The 24,551-nt window shown below is 37.4% G+C and overlaps 1 protein-coding gene and 1 long non-coding RNA gene across 7 annotated transcripts in view; both read left to right on the forward strand.

Moving 5' to 3' along the window:
• The window catches only part of LOC141375414 (uncharacterized), a 34,671-nt gene extending 21,186 nt beyond the window's left edge, over window positions 1-13,485 (forward strand). For 2 of the 3 annotated variants that reach the window (XR_012383427.1, XR_012383428.1), the window contains exon 3: window positions 10,863-13,485. This is a non-coding gene — a long non-coding RNA (uncharacterized lncRNA). Of the gene's footprint in view, window positions 1-7,815; window positions 7,946-10,862 lie in introns of all 3 variants that reach the window. The other variant, XR_012383429.1, reaches the window with a different exon arrangement.
• A 1,015-nt stretch (window positions 13,486-14,500) lies between these two features.
• The window catches only part of creb3l1 (cAMP responsive element binding protein 3-like 1), a 57,044-nt gene continuing 46,993 nt past the window's right edge, over window positions 14,501-24,551 (forward strand). For 3 of the 4 annotated variants that reach the window (XM_073906215.1, XM_005168966.4, XM_073906216.1), the window contains exon 1: window positions 14,501-14,878. In XM_073906215.1, the coding sequence (XP_073762316.1) occupies window positions 14,777-14,878 (102 nt within the window). In that variant the 5' untranslated portion in view covers window positions 14,501-14,776. The remainder of the gene's footprint in view (window positions 14,879-24,551) is intronic. The other variant, NM_001243038.1, reaches the window with a different exon arrangement.

Consider the following 24,551-nt stretch of genomic DNA (forward strand, 5'->3'; position numbering starts at 1 on the left):
GCGACCTGCTTTACTGTCATCACGGCAAAGATAAAAGTAATTAGTTATTAGAGATGAGTTATCAAAACTATTATGTTTAGAAATGGGTTGAAATAATCATCTCTCCGTTAAACAGAGATGGGGAAAATTAACAGGTGGGCTAACAATTCAGGGGGGCTAATAATCCTTTTCAATTATTTAATTGTATATAAACACTTCACTTTTCTTTTTTGTAATAAATAGGAATTTTTGGGGGGTTTTCAATTTCAATTTTGAAATGTTATGGAACCATGATCTCTGCTCCGACAACTTTATATGTTAAAAATGTTGAAAAGTGTTCATTGACATATTAGTAGTTTGAAAGAATATTTTGTATGAGAAAACATTTATATATATATATATATATATATATATATATATATATATATATATATATATATATATATATATATATATATATATATATATATATATATATATGTGTGTGTGTGTGTGTGTGTGTGTGTGTGTGTGTGTGTGTGTGTGTGCGTGTGTGTGTGTGTGTGTGTGCGTGTGTGTGTGTGTGTGTGTGTGTATACACTGTAAATAGCAACCTTTAACAGCAAACTATTGCAGATTTTGCTTCCTTTAAAATCAAAATGCATTGTAAACATCCTAAAAGTGAACATAATTTACTTTCTAAAACATTTGGATTAGACTGAACTAATATTATCTAATCTCAGAGTCATGAAATGAATGTTATACAGTGATTTAATAATATATGAAGGTAAGGCAGCTATGATTACTCTTTACACAGTTTATTTGCTTTTCTACTGAGCATTTGTAGATCTTTTGTGAGTCTAGATACTCTCATTCAAACCTTTAACACATCATTTCTCTTGTTCCCTGTTCTGCTCTCTCCCATTTTTCTTCTCATTTCATGCTTGAATGTTCATTCATCAGCCCTGCTCCAGCTGTTGTCATAGTACCGCTGACTCTTCTTACTGTGGACCGCTTTGTAAACTACGCAAGTACGCTAGCGGCTACGGTCACGACATTGTGAGTCAGGTACGGTCAGTGTGTCACCTGCCTCCAGACGTCATGGAAACACTGATGATGATTACTGCTATGTGCGTGAAGCCCGTGTTTGACATGAACAAAATATTTTCTTCTCCCTCCTGATGTCTTTGTGAGTGCTTGCTCCTGTTGACTGCACTGCCGTTTCTTTGACCGCTTCTCAGTACTGAGCAGATCCCATGTTCTTCAATGCGAGTGTGGTTGTCATGGATACAGTATCTAGACAGACTGTCATGGATTTTGAACAGTGCTCAGGATCACAGAGCAGCACCTCAGAGGAAGATCGGACCAGCGAAGCTATTAACAGCACACCTGTTAGGTCTCATTAACTTTCACTGAGCCCTGCGTGATGTAATGCTGCTTTTGCCGAAAGACTAGCCTTTACTCAGGGACTTACACTTAATCAAAGACAGAATGTACAAAAGAACATTATGTTCACTCTGAAAACTGCTGGATTAAAAACAACTCAATTGACAATTAGCAGTGCTGGGTAGATTTTAGACAGAAGATGCAGCAATTAAGCTGAAATCCTCACATATTTTGAATCAGACACAGCTGACTGAGTTAAATATTTGATCCAATGTACTGCATTACTTTATTTACTAGAGTTATAGTTTAAACATGACTATAAACAGAACTGTAGGAGCACCTTCTTGCGGTCAGTTTGAATGTCTCAATTGCGGCGGCACTAGTCAGGTCTGGCTCGATAAAACTTTTCAATCAAATTAAGATCTAGGATCTACAATGATGCTACCCAAGATCTCTACTTTGGTCCAAGAACCCAAGTCCCATCTCCAGGTTGGAGGAAAGACTTTACCCCAGGTGGAGGAATTGAAGTATCTTGGGGTTTTGTTCACTTGTAAGGGAAGGAGGGAGTGAAAGATTGACAGGCCAGTCTGTGCAGCGACAGCAGTAATGCAGTTGATGTACTGGTCCATTGTGGTAAAGAAGAAGGTGAGCCCGAAATGCCTACTCTCACCTAAGGTCATGAGCTTTGGGTTATGACTGAAAGGACAAGATCTTGCATACAAGTGGCCAAAATTTCCTTTACAGGGTGGCAGGGCGCACCTTTATAAATAGGGTGAGGAGCTCTGTCACCTGGGAGGGGCTCAGAGTAGAGCAGCTGCTCCTCCACATTGAGAGAAGTCAGCTGAGGTGGCTCTGGCATCTGTTTCAGATGCCTTCTTAACACCTACCTAAGAAGGTGTTCCAGGCATGTCCCACCGGGAGGAGGCCTCGGGGAGGACCCAGAACATGATGGAGGGACTATGTTTCTTGACTGGCCTGCAGGGAACACCTCAGGATTCCCCCGGAGGAGCTGGAGGAAGTGTCTGGGGAGAGGGAAGTCTTGGGTTTTCTCTTGAGACTGCTGCCCCTGCGACCTGACCCCGGAAAAGGGGATGAAAATTTATGGATGAATGAAGGATTCAATTTAGTGGTGGAGCATTAGAACCAGTATCCAGGTGAAAAGACTAAATAAATACTGACAAATCCAGAAGTTGGTTTAATTTTTTTAAATGACATTTTGGTAACACTCTAGTTTAAGTACCAATTCACTGTTAACTACTGACTTAGTACCTGCTTAATATTAAGTATTACTAATTATTAATAGTATTTGTAAAGTATGATCATATTTTACTCACATAATCCTATCCAATACCTTAACCCAACTACTCCCAATCACAACTTAAACACAAATCACTTTTGTTGCTTGTTCAAAGAACTTATTTAAAAAGTCTTGAAACAACACTATTCTTAAGTTTTTTGGAGGGACAACCTAATTGTTTTATATTCAATCTACTTAAATTTGTAAAAACAAAATTATTACATTTACTTAATGTATTTGTGTTAGGAAAACATGAAGGCTTTCTTTGGAACCCAGCATTTTTATAGTGTACCTTAATAATCAATAATAAGCAGCAAATTAGTACTTTTTCAGAGTTTTTCAGAGTGTAGATGTAAACAAACCAAAAGTAGGAATGTAAAATATATACACAGAATTATTTGAGGCAACAGTACTTAAAAGTTATCGTCTGGCTGTGCCACCTTGAGTTTCACTTGTAGTAAAAAGTTGTCATGATTGATGCCATAACCTGTCTGTAAATATTGTATTTGCTGGGTTACAAACAATCGATTTGAGTTAAGGCAATGATTAAGTTAACTTATTAGTTTTTACAAATTTAAGTGTATTAAACATCAAACAATTAAGTTGTCCTAAACAAATCTCAAGATCAGCTATGTCATACATTTCTAAACAGAAATTTTGATTAAATGCACTTTTACCCTTATTGGATTTCATCTGAAAGCTTGTGAAATATTTGCAGATTGTTTTGATGGAAGCCACACCTGCCCTGTCTGTGTTGTAGGACATTTCTCTCTTTCTCTCTTGATGACCCGCTCACTGAAATATTGAACTACATCGATGGCAATCGGCCCTGCTTGTTTCAGCAAGAAAGGCTGGGTTTCACTGCCCTGCTTTGTCAAAGGGCCCAGAGCTGTGATAGGCAGTACAGAAGGATTGTTCTCGGAGGCTGCTCGCTGATTGTGTGTCCTGACCTTCCTGTCTTCAGTATCCAGGCTCTGTTATCTAGTTTCAGTGGGTATACGGAAACTCCTTCACCTGTGGCTATGATGTTACCTCTCATACAGTACAGAATAGAGAGACTGAAAGAAGATTTTACTCAGTGTTTATCTGAACATGTGACACTCGGCCATTCAGATTGCATAAGTGTTTTGTTTTGGATGTGCAAAAGATTTGCGCTTCTGTTACTCAAGGAGCGGACTTGAAAGTTAATTTGAAATTGTAATGATGGCAAGATGCTGGGTTTAAATTAATGTGCACTAGTTAATAAAAGAGTTCAACCTTGTGGCAGCTCTCCCTATAAGAGAGATGTTAGAGGAGCAGCATTCAGCAAGTAGTTGCAGATGATCCTCCTAGAAGTTAGCAAAGTCAATGAATCTCTGCAGTTTGTTCACTGTAGTAGGTTGTGACCAATATGTGACAGCTTGAACTTTACCGTCGTCTATCTCTACTTTTATGGCTGATATAGTGTATATGCAGAAGGAGTTTTAATTTTCAGTAATCTAGGTCAAACGCTTCTGGTGAATTGTATGCTGTTACAAAATTTGCATGTTTAAGGTCCGTTTTCTTTAAAAATCAATAGCCTAATAGCCTAATCTAGAGGTAGTTCATTATGATGCGATTTACCTTATATGTGTTTATGTCTATGTTTGATTGGACAGGAATCACAAGACTACTCAGTCAATCTCTATAAACAAGAAAAAATAAAGTAGTGACTCCAGGTTGAAGGAAAGTAGTGGAGTAAAAGTACCGATACTGCATTAAAAATTTACTCAAGGGAAAGTAAAACTACACATTTTTAAAACTCAATTATACTCAATTATAGTAATTGGAGTATCTGTAATGTGTTACTTTACACCACTGTTAATACTGTACATATAATTAAATAGCCTGATATATATCTCGGCTTCTCAAAGTTGTTCAAGAAAACTAGAAAGAGGATATCTGAATTTCAGTCTTGCTGTGTAAATCTCTGTAATCAATGCATGGTCTTAGACCTCCATCCTCTTTTTTCCAATAAAGAAGAATCCATCAGTGGTAGGTGACTTGGAAGGTCGAATGAACCTGGAGTTCAGTGCCTCTTTGATTTGTTTCTCCATGACAAGACAGAGGATGTACTTTACTCTTTTGGGTCATGGCATTGGGTAGGAGATCAATGGCATGGTGCCAGGATCAATGAGGAGGTAAATGGGTGGTTTTGATCTTAATGAATGTTGCTGGATATGTATGAAAATCCAGTGAACTGTTTGCAAACATTTCAGTGAATTAGAAATTGACATTTATAAAAAAAAAAAACCTCATCATTAGTGTCATGGTCACACAAGGGTGGTTATATCTTTAAGGGTATTTATTAGTGCAATGCAACAAATGCTAAGAGATGAAGCAGGTAAGTGATGTAGCAGAGGGAGAGTGATCTCACACACAGTTCATATGGCAAGTATCAGATCTTCAAACGCCATTAAAAGCTTAGCCACTTCCCTTTAGCCGTTCTGTTTGCATACTGTGTAGTGTAGTGTGTGGTGATTGCAGGTGCGGGTAATCAGTAATCGCGTGATTGTTCACAGGTGTGGTGAGTGGTGGATGGAGAGGAAGAGAGGTGATTGGAGCAGCAGGAACGTGCCGAGGGTGTGAAAATTAGACACTTGAATCCCGTATTTTTAGATATGTATGAACTTGAACATAATTTTTTTACTTTACTTCTTATTATATTTAATTTGACAGTCTTGAAATTTATTATAAATGATATAAATAAAATCATTTTGCATTTACCTGCCTTGGGGCGGCATGGCAGCTCATTGGTTAGTACTGTCACCTCACAACAAGAAGGTCGCTGGTTTGAGTCCCAGCTGGGCCACTTGTCATTTCTGTGTGGAGTTTGCATGTTCTCCCTGTGTTTACGTGGGTTTCCTCCTGGTTTCCCCCAGGCCAATAACATGCGGTATAGTTGAATTGGATAAACTAAATCGTCCTTAGTGTATGAATGTCTGTGTGAATGAGTTTGTAAAAGTGTTTCCCAGTAATGGGTTGCAGCTGGAAGGGCATACGGTGTGTAAAAGATATGCTGGATAAGTTGGTGGTTCATTCTGCTGTGGTGACCCCTGATAAATAAGAGACTAAGCCAAAGGAAAATCAATGAAAGATTGAATTTACTTGCCTCACATTACTTTTGTCTGAAATCAGTTTTTGAAGACCAGCTTGTGCTGTGCCTATAATACAAGTGTTATATAAGAATCATCCTCGGAAGCGCTGAAAAACCTTACTGGGATCCCGTGGGATTCGCTGCTCACCTGACAGGTAATTATTCTGTGTTCATCTACATAACTGAGTGGTTGTACAGTGTGCAGGGTGACACAGGTGCAAAGAGTGCTGGCCGTTACACACTAAACACACATACATACTCACGCACGCACACAGACAGAGACGCAGAGAGTAATGCTATAATCAGATCCCACTCAAAGTGTACGCTGTAGTCTGTAATTATAGAGCAAAGGCTCAACGGTGCTTTTTGAAAAGGGGGTGATCATCTCTGCTTCATTCCCTCTGTGGTGCGCGTTGCAGTGTCACCGCGTGCCCTCAGGATAGCATGTGTGTGAGCGTAAATGGCTGTGCGTGATTAGTGAAGAATATGAAGATGGTAGGGAAGAGAGTTTAATGAATGAATAAGATGAAGCTGTGGGAACAGAGAGCAGAGATGTCATATGCCGATGCCACTGTCAGCTGTAGTGTACTCTCTCAACCCCTTTCATCAGCGCATCCCCTCGCAGACTTGCAAACCGCGCACAGCCATAACCTTACACCTTGGCTACTTTAGCATTAGCGGAGCAGTGAGGATATTAGTCACTCATCTAATTTGTTAATTAGGTGACGGAAATGTCTGATTGGACTAGGGATTGGCTGATCACCTTTATTTCCTGTCTGTAACCGTTAAACCGTGTCTCCCAAAAGTGCTGCGTACATTGTGAACACTTCAAATTTAAAGGTATAATTTAGCCAGAAATGAAGATTTGCTGTTAATTTACTCACCCTCATGCAGTCCAATGTGTAGTGACCTTTTTCTCCTTCAGTAGAACATTTTAGCTACACTGTAAAAATCTTAGGTAATATTTCTGGTTAAAAAATGGCAGATGAAGTTGCCAGAATTTTACAGTTAAAATACAGTAGAAACGAGCTGCATTTTAAGAAATCACATGCAATTACAAAAAACACCAACAAATAAAGAAACAACCCACATAGCAAAATTTCTCTGGCCCAGCTCTGGCCCACACAATCAGGTTTTGCTTGGCCCACATGCCGCAGTGAATTACGGTACATGACTGGACCAAATCTGGCTTCCAGACAAGGGCCAAACACGGACCATATCTGGGACAAGTCTCAGCCAAGTTAATAACTCATAACTGGGCCTGAACTGGGCCAGATAGGTTGGTGTGTCACGATTGCAATGAAATTGATAAACCCATGGAGTGATGCACTTTAGGCACACTATGGGCACGCTTTTTCTCAAAGTGACCTGATTGGTAGAATTTTTTTTCTTTACTCAAAAATGATTTTAGTGTATTTTAAATGTGGGTCAAGACTGGCCAAACTCAAATGGCCCACTTATCACATTTTTAAATCTGGGCCAAATACTACATTTTTCATCTGGCCCAAATCTTGTGTGCCGCCTTAAAGACGGTGCCACCTCTGCCAAACCCGGGCCATGTTTGGCCCACATGCTGTATGCCAGTGCCGGATGAATGCCTGCTGTGCCAGCTTTATGCCAAATCTGGGCCAGAATTCTTTGCTACTAGGGAAACTTCATCAATTTGACAGCACAACACAAACAACTGAAGAAACGTGCTGCAATTAGTCACGACACTTGCAAATATCCAGGTAACACAACGAAAATGTTTCAAGGGGACCCAAAACCATGACGGACCCTGCTGAGATATGGATATGTTATCATGCCGTGACTGTTGCTCAGTAAAGTGATTGGTGGTCTTTGAAAGGTGAGCTGATTTTCGTTTATTTTATTATCCTAATGACATGACATAATAACACATCCATATCTCATAATGCGAGTAAATGGCTACCAACACTTGTAGAGTCAAACCTTATATACAAAATGAATGCTGTATCATCTATTAATACTATTGGTTTGTGCAAGAAACCAAAGATTATTTACAACATTATTTCCTTTATTGCACATTCTCTGTAAACAGGCTTGAGCGCAATCTTGACAGTTTGGAGCTGAAGCGTCCTGTAGTATAATGCCTACATGCCTTATCTCCATAAAGGTCATACACTGACCTTTATCTTCATAAAACCTCAATGTGTCATCAGGAGCCACAGGTATTTATTTTATTTTGCTTGTGTGTATGTTTTTTTTCATAGTGGCAGCAATTGACTTGCACTTGAATCACCAATGACAATGGTTTCAGCTGAAAAATAGTTATTTACACTTAAGTGTAATTACGTGACATTTCACCTCTTGGATAGCCTGTGGGTTAGTAAATTAACACAAATGTTTCAATATAGCTAAACATGTACAGTAAAGCCTGTATTGCAAACCATCTGCTTCATTTTGTGTACTTTACAAAAATAGTCATGTTTGTCTAAAGCACCCGTACTGCTTCATGAGAAGTGAAAATGATTTTTGTTCTGCTTTCCAGCTCTGATTTTGCCTTCCTCATTCTTTTTTTTATCCAGGGCATCCGCAGGGTCTTAAAAAGTCTTAAAATGTCTCATCCATTATCTTATAAGCTAAGTTTTAGGCCTTAAAAAGTCTTTAATCTACTGAAATATTGTGGTCCTAATTTTCCTTTTCTTATGTACAGTATAGCTACCTAATCTGGCCATTAACCTCCATACAATCACCAACTATCCATCTTAATAAAACTGTTAACTTTTTATTTACAAATAGCATTAAATCACTTCCCTTACAGTAACATTTGTTTAAAACTTCTCCATTTAATTACATCTGAGGATACTGACCTGACCTATTTTTTTTATTACTAAATTATTGTTATTGTATTATTAAATGAGCAACGCGGTGGTGTAGTGGGTAGCACGATCTCCCACAGCAAGAAGACCGCTGGTTCGAGCCTCGGCTGGGTCAGTTGGCATTTCTGTGTGGAGTGTGCATGTTCTCCCTGAGTTCGCGTGGGTGTCCTCTGGGTGGTCCGGTTTTCCCCACACGTGTGATTGAGTATGGATGCTTCCCAGTGATGGGTTGCAGCTGTAAGGGCATCTGCTGCGTAAAACATATGCTGGATAAGTTGGCGGTTCATTCCGCTGTGGCGACCCCAGATTAATAAAGGGACTTAGGTGAAAAGAAAATGAATTAATGTATTATTAACTGTATTAAGGGGTGTGATGGTGGCGCAGTTGGTAGCACGATTGCCTCACCTCAAGAAGGTTACTGGTTCGAGTCCCGGCTGGGTCAGTGGGCATTTCTGTGTGGAGTTTGCACGTTTTTCCGTGTTTGCGTGGGTTTTCTCTGGATGCTCCGGTTTCTAACACAGTTGTTTCCACAGTCCAAAGACATGCGCTATAGGTGAATTGAAAAAGCTAAATTGTCTGTGGTATACAGTATGTGTGTGAATGAGAGTGTATGGTTGTTTTCCAGTGTTGGGTTGTGGAAGGGCAACCGCTGCATAAAACATATGCTGTATAAGTGCCTGATAAATAGAAGTAAATGAATGAATGACGAAATGTATTAAATTATAATCATTTTTTGATTGGGACAGTGAAAATCTTTTTCAACTGCCATTCAAAATCCTTAGCATTTAGCTCTCTATAAGTTTAAAATATCATTCAAAATGTCTTAAAAGTCTTAAATTTAACTTGATGTGACCTGAAGAAACCCTGTCTATCATTAACAGGTTTTTCCTGCTCAATTATTATAACATTAACACTTTCCATTAACTTGAACTCAAAGATTTTTTGTCCAGTTACTTCAGTTTTGAAAAATCAATTTTGAGTTTTTTGTTTTCAATGACAACTTATGGACAAAAGGTCAAGTAGGTGCCTGTTAAAGGGTTAAACCTTTAGCAGATTAAAGCATGAAAGAGAATCTATTGAACTGTCGCAAAGGGTGAAGTATGTAAATTTGTGTGTAAACAGAATGTCAGAAATAATGACTTTTCAAACAGGTTTCTCAAACACCCTGCCCACTTGCTGTTGGTTAACCAAACATGTTTTTACCCAACCCCATACCATTAGTGACATATAGATCTCTTTTGTTTTCATTACATGAACATTTTTCTCAAAACTTTGCTTTGTGTTCTAGGGAAGAAGAATGCTGTGATCAGTTAAGTAAATAATGGTAAATCCCTGAGACAAGACAAAGTATTTTAAGCTTGAAAATGTACACTTGAACATGAAATAGAAATCAAGTGAAACTATCAGAGCTGTGCAACAGACATGTTCATCAGGTTTTGTCAGATAAATGTGCCTGCATCTGTCTCCATCTTTTGCTTTTGGTCTGCACTTGCTTTCATTTTCTTTACATTTTTAATCAGTTTTTCTGGTCATGGAATGTGGAAATACTATAATCCGAGAACTGTCAGTGAGCACCTGCACATTCATTTCATTCATTTTTCTTCAGCTTATTTACTTATTTATCAGGGGTTGCCACAGCGGAATGAACCGCCAGCTATTCCAGCATATGTTTTAAGCAGCGGATACCCTTCCAGCCACAACACACACACACACACACACACACACACACACACACACACACACACACACACACACACACACACACACACACATTTATACATATGGCCAATCTTGTTTACCCAATTCACCTAGTGCATGTGTTTGGACTGTGGGGAAACCGGAGCACCCTGAACTGAACAGATTCAGTTACACTCTTAAGTTAAACATAAAAAGGAAATCCACCATTGTCATCAAAGATAACAAAATTTAACCTAAAGGGTTAATTTCCGCTCTATTTTTAGTGGTTTCTCTTGAACTGTAATCTGAGCTGGTTTGATTGACTCTTTTCAGATAGAAGTAGTTCAATTTATAGTATCGTATTCAGCGAATATCACAGCATGATTAAAAAAAGCTGCTGATGGGAGAGGCGTGTGCTGGGATGAAGATGGGGGGTTGGAATTTGCAGACCATGTGGAGACACAGGGCAGTAAATAAAGTGAAACCTCATGGTTGCTTTGCTTTATGGTGTTTTTCCAGCATGTCACCTTCCACATACTGTTTATGGGATGTATGTGTGTGTGTGTATGTGTGTGTGTTTATTGCTCAGGGGGAGGACGGAAGCTTCACATGACCATAAAAACCATACGGACAGAGAGCTGACCAGGTGTGAGGGTTACCACGACAACTACAAAGAGAGAGAGAAAGAGAGAGGGCGATGTCTCCTGTGTTTACAGGCTGTTTGACGTCAGAGTGTTTCTTAATCTGTGGAAATATGGAGGATGCAGTTGGGCTCAAAATATCAGCCCTTCACTTACATGCACGTTTTAGAGGACTGTCCCATTTCAACTGTGTGGTAGGCTATTGGTGAGTGATCAACTGTGTCAATCACTATTCAAATTCAATTTCTAATGGTCAACAGCATTAATGTGAGTTTATAATCACTTTATAGACCCACTTTTAGAGTCAAGAAAACCCCTGCGTATTTGAAAAATCTGACATTGCAATATTTTGTTTTGCCGCAGTATATTTTGTGATATGAATATAATTTCACCAGACTGACTGGGATGATCAAGCCTTTTTTTGTGTATCAAGTAGATCAAGTGCATCTGCTTAAAATATAATAAATAACAAGGAAAATTCATAAAAAAAAATAATCATTGTTTACTTTTTTTTGGGGAGTCTAACAGTATTCAAGTACAGAAATTGTACAATCAAATATAAAACAACATGGTCATCATTGTATTTATAATTTTAAAATATAGTAATATTTAATTCATTTTTCTTTCTCTTTTAATCTCTAATAAATAATCTACTCCTGATGATTGTTACAGATGCACACATTGCAATATCAATGCTCAAACTCAATACAGACAAAGCATAATGAATGCATGTGGCTCCCAACTAGGGCTGGGCGATATGGAAAAAATGCAATCTCGATAATGATTTTCCAAATTGAACAATAACACTATATATTTCGAAATTATTTGTTAATGCTTCCAGATTTAAAAGATTACCCCTACTATGACTGAAGCCACTAAAATAGGAGAGTCCATAAAATGGCATAACATATTTTCGGCTGATAAACTTTTTTTTAACTCTGAAATCAACACTTTTTAAGATTACCATTGTTGCACATTTCTTTCGTGTGTTTGGCTCTTCTTTAATCAATATAGAGTAAAATAGTCCTGAGCTTATCATTGTTATTGACATAAATTTGATCATGATTCGATATAATATCGTTTATCAGCCTAGCCCTACTTTCAACAATACATGCATCTCATATTCAGCAAAACCATCAGTATGTGCAAGAACCATAACATTGCTTACAACATTATTACTTATAATCCATGGCCTCTGGCAGACAGGTGAGTCTGATTATTTTGATTATTATTACATTTTCTTTTTGGACGTTTGTTTTACAGAATGGTCCAGACAAATGATTCACCACTTTATTTACACAACCATGCAATTGTAAAGTATACACAATTATAGTAATAAAGCACCCTTGAATGATAAGAAAGAGGATGTTTTAGCTGTCTAAAACACATAAAGTAGGATTCATTCATTTATTCATTTTCCTTCAACTTAGTCCCTTTATTCATTAGCGGTCATAACAGCAGAATCAACTGCCAACTTATTCAGTATATGTTTTGCACATGCAGCGAATGCCTTCCAGCTGCCACCCATCACTGGGAAACATCCACACGCACTCATTCACACACATACACTACGGCTATTTTAGCTTACCTAATTCACCTATAGTGCATGTCTTTGTACTGTGGAGGAAACCAGAGAAACCGGCGTGAACAAGTAAACTCCACATAGAAATGCCAACTGACCAAGCTGGGACTCAAACCATCAACCCTCTTGCTTTGAGGTGACAGTGCTGACCACTGAGCTACTGTGTCACCCTAGAATCAATTAACTCACCTATTTATTATAGTGTAATTAACCCTCAAAACTTATATAGTAGCAACTCATCAGTTTTGGGGTATGAGTACAAACTGTTTCGTCAGTTCTGTCAGTGCAATGTTTGAGTATTGAAGCACTGAATGAGCTAACAAAAGCTGACATCACTGGATCATAAACACCAGAATAACCAGAGTGTCTGTCTGGCACCAACAAGTGGGGTTTCATTTGAGAACTTGTATGTCTGTGTTGGCTTGAGCAGTAAACTTTTTTCAAATATAGAGGCTGGTTTGGTGAACAGGTCTATTCAGTTACAAACAACTGATTCATTTACAAACTGGACATTCACTTTGCTGAGGCTTTGAATTACATTCATTTCTTTATTTCTTCACACTCAGCTGGGGCTTGAACCAGCAACCTAGTTGCTACGAGGCGACAGTGCTAACCACTGAGCCATCTTGCCGCCCCGACTTGAATTACATGTGAACAATGTTTCTTGCACAGTCTGATCTTGCTGCTTTATAAGACCTCAGTTTTTCATCAAGTCACATATTAATGTTGTTATACCTGTACATGTTTTTCTTTTGACTCTCAGAGCAGCTGTATAACTGCTGATTAGCATTTTAGCAATTACCAAAAGACCATGATTGAAGCATAAACATTTCTTTAATGTTCTAGTGAAGGAACAGGTTTGTTTCGTTCAGCCCTTATACAGTAAAAATGACATAGCTGAGCTATGGGAGACAAGTAAACTATAGGGACCTGATAAAAAACCCTATCCCTGTTGTATCCTTGCACTGATAGTAACTTCAATGAGGTTCAAAAAAAAAAAAAAAAAAAAAAACTAACGAAACACAATTAACTTATAACAAGTAATTGATATCTCCACCTTCACTTGTTTGAAGTACAACAGGACTTTGCTTGGAGTTACATAACACAAAAATCATGTAATGTGTAGAAGGCTGGATATGACTTGAAAAATGACACCTTTCGCAGCTAATAGAAATTCCATTATTGTGGAGCAGGTTTCTATAAAAGTAGGGCACCTGGAAAGACAGAGAAAAAGCAGGAAAGAAAGCTGTAACAGTAACTGAGATAAAGCTACTGCTGAGAAAACTCTGACAATGAGGAAATAGTTTCCAGAATTAGGTCTTATAAATGTTTGTGTGAACCCGAAACACTTGATCTATAACTCATCACTTGAATTGACTCTTAGCACTCCACACAGATGAAAGCAAGTGATCTAAATGAGGAGATCAAGGAGTCAAACGGGTGTAGTAATTCATTGAATTCAATATGTAATCAGACACTGACGTATATAATCTTCATCTTCCACTTATGTGAGTGTGCCCTTTCCCCTTAGTGAATTGATGTATTGTGTTATATAACTGGGAAGTTATCTAATCAGACTGATTTTTGTCATTCAAAAAGATCAAAATGGGTTGTGAGGAATTCAGGTTTTCTAGGTCTATTAAATGTTGTAATGGCTCGAATGACATAAACAACCCCTCCGCAACACAAGAGAGATTGATATAGCCTAAAAGTTTGAATGCCATTGCTTTTATCACCATGAATTCATTTTTCATCACCAGGGATTTTAAGGTATTTTGTTGTCATGAAATCTATTTTCTTTAATAGCGTAATTCGGTTTTGCGTAATGGATAGCCAAGGTTGTGTGCTGTCATGGATTCAGTCCTTCATGTGCGTCAATGACTCGGAAACCAATGCGCTGTGTCTTTAAAAAAAGTAAAGGTGGGTGTCACCGATGGGCGCAAAGAGCGAGAGTAGGGCGGGGACAGTATTGAATATGTATCAGTAGTTACCCCTTGGAGACTCAACACAGATGAATGATACAGTTTTGGAAGAACCACGCACCGCCACTTCGCTTTAATCACGTCCAATTTATCCGACACTTCCAGAGAAGTGCAAATGGGCAGACAATAGACGCTCAGTGGATGAAGGCGACCTGACAGTGCAGACGAGCGCAAGTCGCTTAAAGAAAGCCACATTAACTTACTGCTTGCGATTTTTCAATTGGATTTCAACAATTCTGCAACTTATCTCACCTTTGAGATATAGTAGTTTTTGCAAGCAGTTTTATCCACAGCCGATATGGACACCATATTGGACAACTTCGCTTCGGACAAACTTTTTCCCAATTCCAACCTGTTGGATCTCGAGGATCTGAATGAGAGCGATTTCTTATCCAATGTGGTATGTCAAACCTCCGCATCTTCCATCTGTACGATACACGGCAGCAGAGAGGGGAATATATTGCAGACAATGTGCAGAATATGTTTTCAAGGGGTGTCTTTATCATTGCCATATTTTGATTTTTATGAAAAATCAGGAGAGATATTCATTATTGTTTTGTCATCATGCTTATACTTTTAATCTCAGTATAACACAGATTATATATATATTGCCTAAACACACACACACACACACACACACACACACACACACACACACACACACACACACACATATATATATATATATATTTATATATATATATATATATATATATATATATATATATATATATATATATATATATATTTTTATATATATATATATATATATATATATATATATATATATATATATATATATATATATATATATATATATATACATATATATATATGTATGTATTTATACATATACGTACATATATACATTACTGTATATAGCCTACATTAAGTTTGTTCTGTTCGTGTGTTTATTTATCACACGTCAAAGATGTTGTGGTGCAAATTAAATATAAACAAGGGCAGGAGTTCTCAAGCTGTGAAGTTTGCCCAGCTGCACACAGATAGGGACAATTTCCAACTTCAGCCGGACCTTTGGGTAGCGGGGGGAGATCTTCGCCAATGTGTTATTTATTTAAACCACGCCCACACGCCTTGCCGTACTGTGTAACTAAACCACACGTTTATACTAAACCACGCCCACTGATCGCTTCATCCTGCTTCTCGTGTCCGGCCACAGCCGGTGAACAAAGATGCTGATTATTATAATTCAGTTCTATACAGTTATTGGACTCAGTGGTACATTTGCTCTGTCTTAATTGGATTTAGCAGTATATTTACTCTACCTTAGGTGGTAAAGAAAGGTTGAAGACAATTAATTAATTTCAATTAATTTAAATAAAAAAGGTCTACTGAGTTTGTTGTTTATGTTGAACAGTATGCTAAAACCACCATAGCAATAAAAAGCAACAAGTCTATTACATTATTTGATTATGAAATACAAGGAGTAGGCTAACATTGTGTGAATAAACTTCACAAAAAAACTGTCATGTTTGCCTTAACAGAATCTGTCATCAGTAGTAATCATTCACCCAAAAATGCATGTCATTTCAAACCGCTTTTTTCATTAAACACTAAAAGAGTATATGAGGAAAAATTTCCAGTCACAAGTATTAAAATAGACCTGTTGAACTAGAATGAGGCTGAGGCTAAGAGTTTTAATCAATATATATATATATATATAATTATAACAACTAATCCACTATATTCCAAGTCTCCTAAAGCCAAACCGAATGAATCAACTCATGACCACCAGTCATAAGTCTCGAATGATCACCGGTGCATTATTTAAGTGTTTTCCATGAAAGAAAGGTTTGGAGCAATGACAGTGGGGAAATGAAGACTGTATTTTCATTTTTTGCATAACCTATTACTTTAATTAGGTCAGCAGGAGTGGAGTGTTTTGGTTGTTAATGCATTTCATTTGAAGCTAGTGTTCCATGTGCACATGATCCATTAGGAGCCCAGGACACTTCTGCAGTTTCCACAGTGATTCACAAACTCCTATGGCTAATGCTTCTGACTTACACACATTTTTGTAATCCCTGTCCAGAGAGACACAGAGAGACGTAAAGAGACATCACAGATGTCACTATATGAGGCTCAGATGAGATGGAAAAGTTTTGACCTTTATTTTAAAAGGGAAGCTGCAGCATCATCTTGCCATCTCATGGGGCTGGACAAATAAGATGTGCATCTAGTTTCTTATGAGCTCCTAAGCTTATATGTTTTTATTTATTCATTTATTTTTACAATACAAAGTGGCTGGCGCACATTACACGAGATACTATATAATGTGTAATATCTCTTTATTGTAGAAACAACTCACAGACTGTAGCACCCTGTGGCTTGACATGCTACAATTCATTTAAATCTATTTGGTCTTTTTTTGCCTCATCATGTTGTTTCAAACCAGAAGGACTTACTTCCTTCTATGAAACACAAAAGATGATAAATGATTATAGCATATTTAGTTCAACACCTTAGGGCGAAAATACTTAAACTGAAATTGCCTGAATTACAGAATTCATCACTGTCTTCATTTTTTTCTACAATGAAATATTTTGTGTTTACATTTTGTCACTTTTTAATTGATTTATAAGTCAATTAAATAAGTTAAATATATGAAAATATTTTATTCATTCCAATATATTCAAAATATATAAAATATATTTTAATTCATGTATATTTAATTCATTAAGATCTTATGAGAAAATAGAAGAAAATGATGAATTTTTATTAAAGATTTTTTATTAGATTTTTTTTTCAGTTCAAGTTATTTTAGTATATACCCAGCAGGCACACAACATCATAAGACATTAATATTAGGTTAGATTTAGATCATGACGTCAAGTGACCAACATTCAATGTCTATCCAGTGTTTAAGGACAACGTTATTTTGACATCCAATAGCGACGTAAAATTTCGTTGATATTTGGTTTATTTTAGGTTGTGTTGGAAAGTGACCAAAATCCAACGTCTGGTAGATGTCATAGTGGTACTGTCTACACAACGTCAAGGTGTAACATGATTAGACGATGATATTTGGTTGATTTTAGGTTGGACGTTGCACACTGACGTCGGCCTTATGTTGGGTTCTGATATCAACCCGATTTTCATTTTCAAACAAAATCCAGCATCACCACGACATTGGGGTACATTGGGGTACAACGCCAATATGACGTCATATTGATATTCTGTGCCTGCAGGGATATATTCTATATATTAATTTTGAAACTATATGTTTGTGCTTTTAATAATGTATTTATCACACCACAAGACCTTTTAAATTAAACTTTGCAGGCAAAAGGTAATTAAACAGGTGAAAAACCTAAAAAAAATAACTAAACAAAAGAGGACTTAAAATATGCACCTATTTAAAATGTTAATGACTAAAATATATAGAGAGGATACAAGATTAATATAAAGATATAAAGCAGGGAAATCTCTAATGAGATCTCTAATGGAAACCTGTCATGTTTTGTAAACTGTGTTCACATATGAGGTTTTTTTACGTAAAGGTTTTGTCTGTCTGTTTTTTTTTCTTCCTGCTGGTCTGTTGGTTGTTGAGGGTTTTTAACGGGTAGCATTCGATCCAGATGTCCCTCATTGAGTACCAGCTGTGCTCCAGTTTGCTGTGTAAGGACCTGACTGAGGGGAGAGAGTGATGATAGAGAAAGGAGAGAGAGGCTTGTGAGTGAAGGAGGCTCATTCACAGCTCCCGATAGCTGTCTGTGTGTGTGTGTATGAGCGTATGCATGCCACTGTGCTCCTGTGTGGGTGTGTGAATGGACGTCTGTGAAAGACCACTCCAGACCCTCCATGGTACCCCACTTTTCTCTTTAGCATGTGTGTGTGTGTGTGTGTATGTGTGTGTGTGTGTGTGTGTGTGTGTGTGTGTGTGTATTTGTATGTGTGTGAGAGAGACACTAGCCCTTGAAGGCTCAGTGAATGACTGCCTTGTGCCCTTAGAGAGGAAGCTGCTCTCTGAGCTCCTGGGTTACACACACACTGGTTTTTGACTCCTGTGTGTTTTTGTTCATTCATTCTGGCATTATATTTATACATGTTACTGGTTCGATCCAGGAATGTTGAGTTCAGATATATATTTCCTCCACTATATGAATTTGTATGTTTGTAGATTAACAAATATCCCTTGTATATAAGGATAGTAAAAATAGAAATCACATATACAATGGGGATCAGAATTAATAGAAGGCAGCTGGAATTATAGTTTAAGTAACTATTTGAACAAACTGTGTTACTGCAAATTTGATTGAGTTTCTTTCTAACATTGCAGTGAATAAAGTATGAAGCTTTCTAACCTCAAAAACACTCATGCGCTATATGACAAGACATTTTGGTCATGATTCATTCGTGATAATTGTCCCCTGCAGTTACAGTTCTTTCAGACAAATTATATAAACTGGATGAAACGACTAATTGAAAAGATCTGACTCAAAAGAGCAATTTATTCTGACATTGCTGCTTCTCTTGTGAATGCACCGAGAAAATGCACATGTCAAGATTTACAGAAACAACTAGTCCACACACTATATTATATATTATATATCACACTATATGCCATACACTATATATCACACTTCAGTCCACCATTTGTAGTGAGGCACTTTAAAGATATTAGTTTAGCCTATTTTTGGAAGCCTTAAAGGGATCATTTACTGACCCTTCACATGTTTTACACATATTTGAGATTCTTTCCCCTGATGAACAGAAAATAAGATATTAAAGGGCACCCCCTTTACCCCTTTTTACAAGATTTAAGATAAGTCTTTTGTGTCTCCAGAATGTGTCTGTAAATTTTCATCTCAAAATACACATCAGATTATTTATTAGACCTTTCACAATATTAAACTTTTCTGCTCTAGTTGTTTTGTGGCAGAATGTGTCTCAATCTCCGCCTCGGCTGCGTCAGATAAACAGCAGAGTGACAGACATGAAGGAAGCAGATATTACGTAACGTTTGTTTGAAATGTTAAAGAACTTTCCCAATGATTATTTGATGTATTTGTTGTGGAGTTCATTCAAGCCTTTCAATGAGTCACACACAATGTCATTACAAAATTCACGCACACACAGTAAGTGGGTTCATCTTCGCACTGTTTTTTGGCAAATTTGACAGGATACACATTAATATCCACTGGAAACCCGATCCAAACTCGATTTAACGTCCACAAACCGGGATTGAAGCGTCTTCTTTGATAATTTTACTGACATGTGGTGGCTGTGGTGATAAAGACGATAAAATCGCTGTAATTCTTACAAACATGCTCTGATTTAAAAACATTTCAAACTTGTAAAACTTATTCTTAATCACATTGAATGATGATTGATGATCACAGAGAGATGAACAGATCTTTAAAACCCAGTTGTTTAGTGCATGTCTTGTCTTGTTGATATGATTATACATGTTACTACGAATGCATGTAAATACATGGGTGTCAATCAAATCAGTAATTGGGGAAACCGCACTCCTACGTCACGTTGAGGTGGGCCTCAAAATGAGAGGGATTTAGATCCTATTTAATTGTCAGGAAATTTAAAAAAGATTTATTGTCTTTATATCACCCCAATATAACTGTGGACACAATATACCTACACACAGTTCAGTCCAAACAGCTTCCAAAAGATGATTTTCATCATAGGTGCCCTTTTAAAAAATAGCTGGAACCTGGTAGCCATCGATTTCTATGGTATAAAGGCATAGTTTACCCACAACTGAAAATTCTGTCATCATTTCCTAACCCTTCACTTCTTCCAAACCTGATTTGAAGTAGAAACCTGTAACCATTGACTTAGTATTTGTTTTTCCTACAATGGATGTCAGTAGTTGCAGGTTTTCTGTTTCTACATAATATCTTCTTTTGTGTTCAGAGTAAAGAAACTCAAACAGGCTTTAAACCAGAGTAAGAATAAGAGTAGGAGAGTAAATAGTCAGTTCATTTTCAATTTTGGGTGATCTATCCCTTCATTTTCCTTTTGTATTCCACAGTATAAATGGAATAGAGAATAGAGAATGTTCACTCATTCATCCATTTTTCTTCGACTTAGTCCCTTTACTCAGCACAGTGGAATGAACAGCCAACTTGTTTTACACAGTGGATGCCCTTCCAGCTGCAATCCATCACTGGGAAGCATCCCTACACAATCATTCACACACATACACTACAGACAATTTAGTTTATTCAATTCACTTATAACGCCTGTGTTTGGACGGTGAGAGAAACATGAGCACTCTTAGGAAACCCACACGCACGCGGGGAGAACATGCAAACTCCACACTGAAATGCCAACTGACCCAGCTGGGACTCGAATCAGCGACCTTCTTGCTGTGAGGCAACAGTGCTAACCACTGAGCCACCACGTCGCCAATAGAGAAAGTTATTAACCCATAATAATGATTTAAAAAAACTACAATGATAGTACTGCAATAAAAGTGCACGTGCACGTCTACCCTTTTAAATCATGACTTATGCTGTAATTGCACGGCTTGTGCTGAGGGATGGAAATCAGCATGTCTCATTCTACTGTTTGCTAAAGCTCAGATCACAGAGAGGATCTGTGAACCACAACAGCACAAAGAAAACCCCAGGCTTTAATTATTTAAATCACTTTATATGATATATCTCTGATGTTTCTGCAGTGCATCCTTTATTCAGAGGGAGCTGCTGTTTGTCAATCTGCCTCACTCTGTGGTTTTATATAGTTTTTTTATATTTCCCATATTTGTAAACTGAGAATGGCTTTTGTGACAGATAGAATGATTCACCGTATTAATCTTATAAACAGGATGCTCTGATCTGTCTCCGTCACACTAATAAAACCAAGACATTTATTAATATGGAAATAAACGCAAGACTGCTTGTTATATGAAAGCCGCTTTATTTCCGCTCAACCCCAAATCAATCTGTGATACGATACGGATATCTCAATAGAGAAATCTAAACTCAAGTAAGTTAATCTCTCTCATTTTTAAGAGACCGGTTAGAGTTGCTTTATCAGTGACACAGAGAATGTCATTCCACAGAAATATTATTAGCAACTGTATGTGAAAAAATCTAAGAGGAAATATGCTCGATGATGCTACTATGTCATTTGACCAATTTTTCCTGCTCAATCACATCCCACACAGAAAGAGGAAACAACAGAAACCTGAATAGCGTGCTGATGCTTTCCCTTTTTATTTTCAGTTTTTGAAGTCAAGAAGATGAGTCAGATTGAAAACCTTTCTTTAGAGGCATGTAGCATGTCTAAACACTCCAGAAGAAGTCTAGAAGTGATATCTACAGGTTTGACAGGTCCCACCTGTCCTAAAGGTTGTTTCTGATTCTTTATCTCTGAGCCTGAAGGGTTAGGCAGCATGGACACTCCAGCAAGCATATTACATGTGTGTGTGTGTGTTTAAAAGACATCCAAACTTAGACGTCTTGGCAAACCCAGGAAGCATTTTTTGTTTTTAAAAGATGTCTAATAGATGTCTAATAGACGTCTAAACATAGTCATCTTAGCTAAAACAAAGTGTGTTTAAGTTGTCAGTCAAATAGACGTCTAACAGTAGACCAAAATTGACTAGTCATCTAATAGATTAGACAAACTTTCTAGCCAACAATTTTGTGTTTAATAGACGTCTAATAGACATCTAAACGTAGACAGCTTGGCTAAAACAAGGCTAAACTTCGGCTGTCAGTGAAAATCTAATAGATGTCTAAGAATAGCCCAAAACTAGACTAGTCGTTAAATAGACAGATTAGACAGACTTTATTTTTGTAGTCATTCATTTCTGTTCATTTGATGACTAGTCTAATTTTGGGCCTGTTCTTAGACGTCTGTTTCACTGACATCCCAAATTTTTGTTTTGTTTTAGCCAAGACGACTATGTTTAGACGTCTATTAGACTTCTATTTGACATCTTTTAAAAACAAAAAATGTTGGGTTTGCCTGTGTAGTCATTCATTCTTGTCTATTTGATGACTAGTCGATTTTTGGACTGTTAGACGTCTGTTAGATTTTCAGCAACAGCCCAAATTTAGCCTCAATTGTTTTATTCAAGACGTTTGGATATCTATTAGATGCCTTACAGTGTACAGTGTGTACAATCTGAACTTAAAACATAATGTTTTGTTTACTTTTCATTGAAGACAAGGAGCTGTAATTGACATCTGAAACTAGCTGTGTTGTTTTTTTACTGTGACCTTACTGAAATAATGAATTATGGTCTTTTATTAGTGATGATTGACAACTTTCATGTGTCTGGGGGTGAAGAGGATGAGGATTTGGATTAGGGGGAGGTGAGGAGCATCTGGAGGGGAGGAGTGGAGGCAAAGGCAACACATTCCTCCAGAGTTTTCTTTCAGATGCTTCTGATGGAACCTGTCCATTTAAAAAAAAATAGATAGAGCGAGAAGGGAAGTAAAAAGAGAGGTTGCATAATGTTGAGAATGACTGGGCCAACGTTAAAGATAGTAGTGATACAGCTCTAACTGTCACTCTTGTCATAACTCTCAACATCTGCGAGCTGCAATTAAGAAGTCTTTTAGGAGAGAGGGAATTGTGGCAGGCTCTGGGTGTGATGCAGAAATGAGAGGCCACAGAAGTTGAACTCTATGATGTTGGAGTTTGATTCCTCAGTGCAGCCACATGATTTAACCCACAAATAAAAAGTGAGACTTTTAATCAGTCAGTTCATTCTAATCCATCAGCATCTCTGAATTCACTTACATATTCTGTGTTTTCACACGTTCCTTATCTGCAGGAGAATCTATTTGGCGTTCACTCCCATCTGTTTCATAGTTTTGTCATTATAGAACATTGTGTTGCTCAGAAAGGTCAAGTATGGCTCTTGCATTCATACCTTTGGCTTTGGTTTTAAATCTGCTCATGATGGACAGAAATAGACAGAAGGGAGTTCTTTGAGGTATGTTCTTACGTGAGCATTTGTTCATGCAAACACACACACACACGTCACGCACAAAATAACTAAATCAGCAGTTAGAGTGTTCAGGTGTAAGGGTGTGTTGTCTTCGGTCCTGTCAAACCAGATCCTTTCATTTTTTTAAATTGCTAGATGCTTAGAATAGTTTTGGAGCATTTGCATAATACGTTAATCAATTGTTCATGGATAATAGTGGGCGATGACTGACGATTTTCACGCTGGTGCCTGCCCCGGTATTGCAAAACACATACATTTTTTTAAATGTTAGCATCATAATAAAAAAACTATTCTAATTTGTGCTGCAATTAATTATTTTAGCATGGTGATGTTTTCTATCATTTCACAGATTGATTTCTTTTAAAAAGTAACATTGTTCAATATTGGAATATAAAGTTGAAATGTTAATAATGATAATAAGGCTCTGATCCTGTCTATTCTATAGTTTAAAAGCTTATTCACAGTAGGAAAGTCAATTTTTTCACTAACTGGTCCAGACCAAGATGATGTTGATTTTTTTTATATTTGTTGTGGTTTGCTTTCAGACTTCCCTTTTTTACATGTGCTAAAGTCAACCAGTTATTGGACAGAAGTTGGACCATTCAAATTCTCTTTCCTTCATCTATTCACTAAATTAGCTGTAGACATTTTTATGTGTGATCTCCAACAGTTTTGATATAAATGCATCTGCCTAAATGTCAGCGTGTCTCTTCTGAGGTCCAGGTCGAAGCGTGACTCATTTTCAAATGGCTAGCAAATGTAACGAACACCAGACTTTTCCATAAGGCAACAAACTACGTGATCCTAATAAGTCAAAAGGTAAATGTGCCAGATTGAGGTCGGTTCATATTCACAAGTTAAATGAACTGTACCAGAGTTCGTTTGGAAGCAAATTAAGACTACTTCTTCAGTTAGGTCTCTGTTTGTGTTGCTGGTGCACACTAGAGTGTGATTCACTCTATATACATCTGCAAAAAAGGTCAGGATCAATGGAGAATATTAACTTGAGTTTGAGTCAATCAAAATAAATAAGACAGGTGTGTTTACACTCTATGAGCACAAATTAGTGTACTTTTGCACCTTAATACAAATCATTCTCCGGTGGTTATTTATGTGACTGTGG

This window comes from Danio rerio, chromosome 7 (genome assembly GCF_049306965.1).
Source record: "Danio rerio strain Tuebingen ecotype United States chromosome 7, GRCz12tu, whole genome shotgun sequence".
NCBI lineage: Eukaryota > Metazoa > Chordata > Actinopteri > Cypriniformes > Danionidae > Danio > Danio rerio.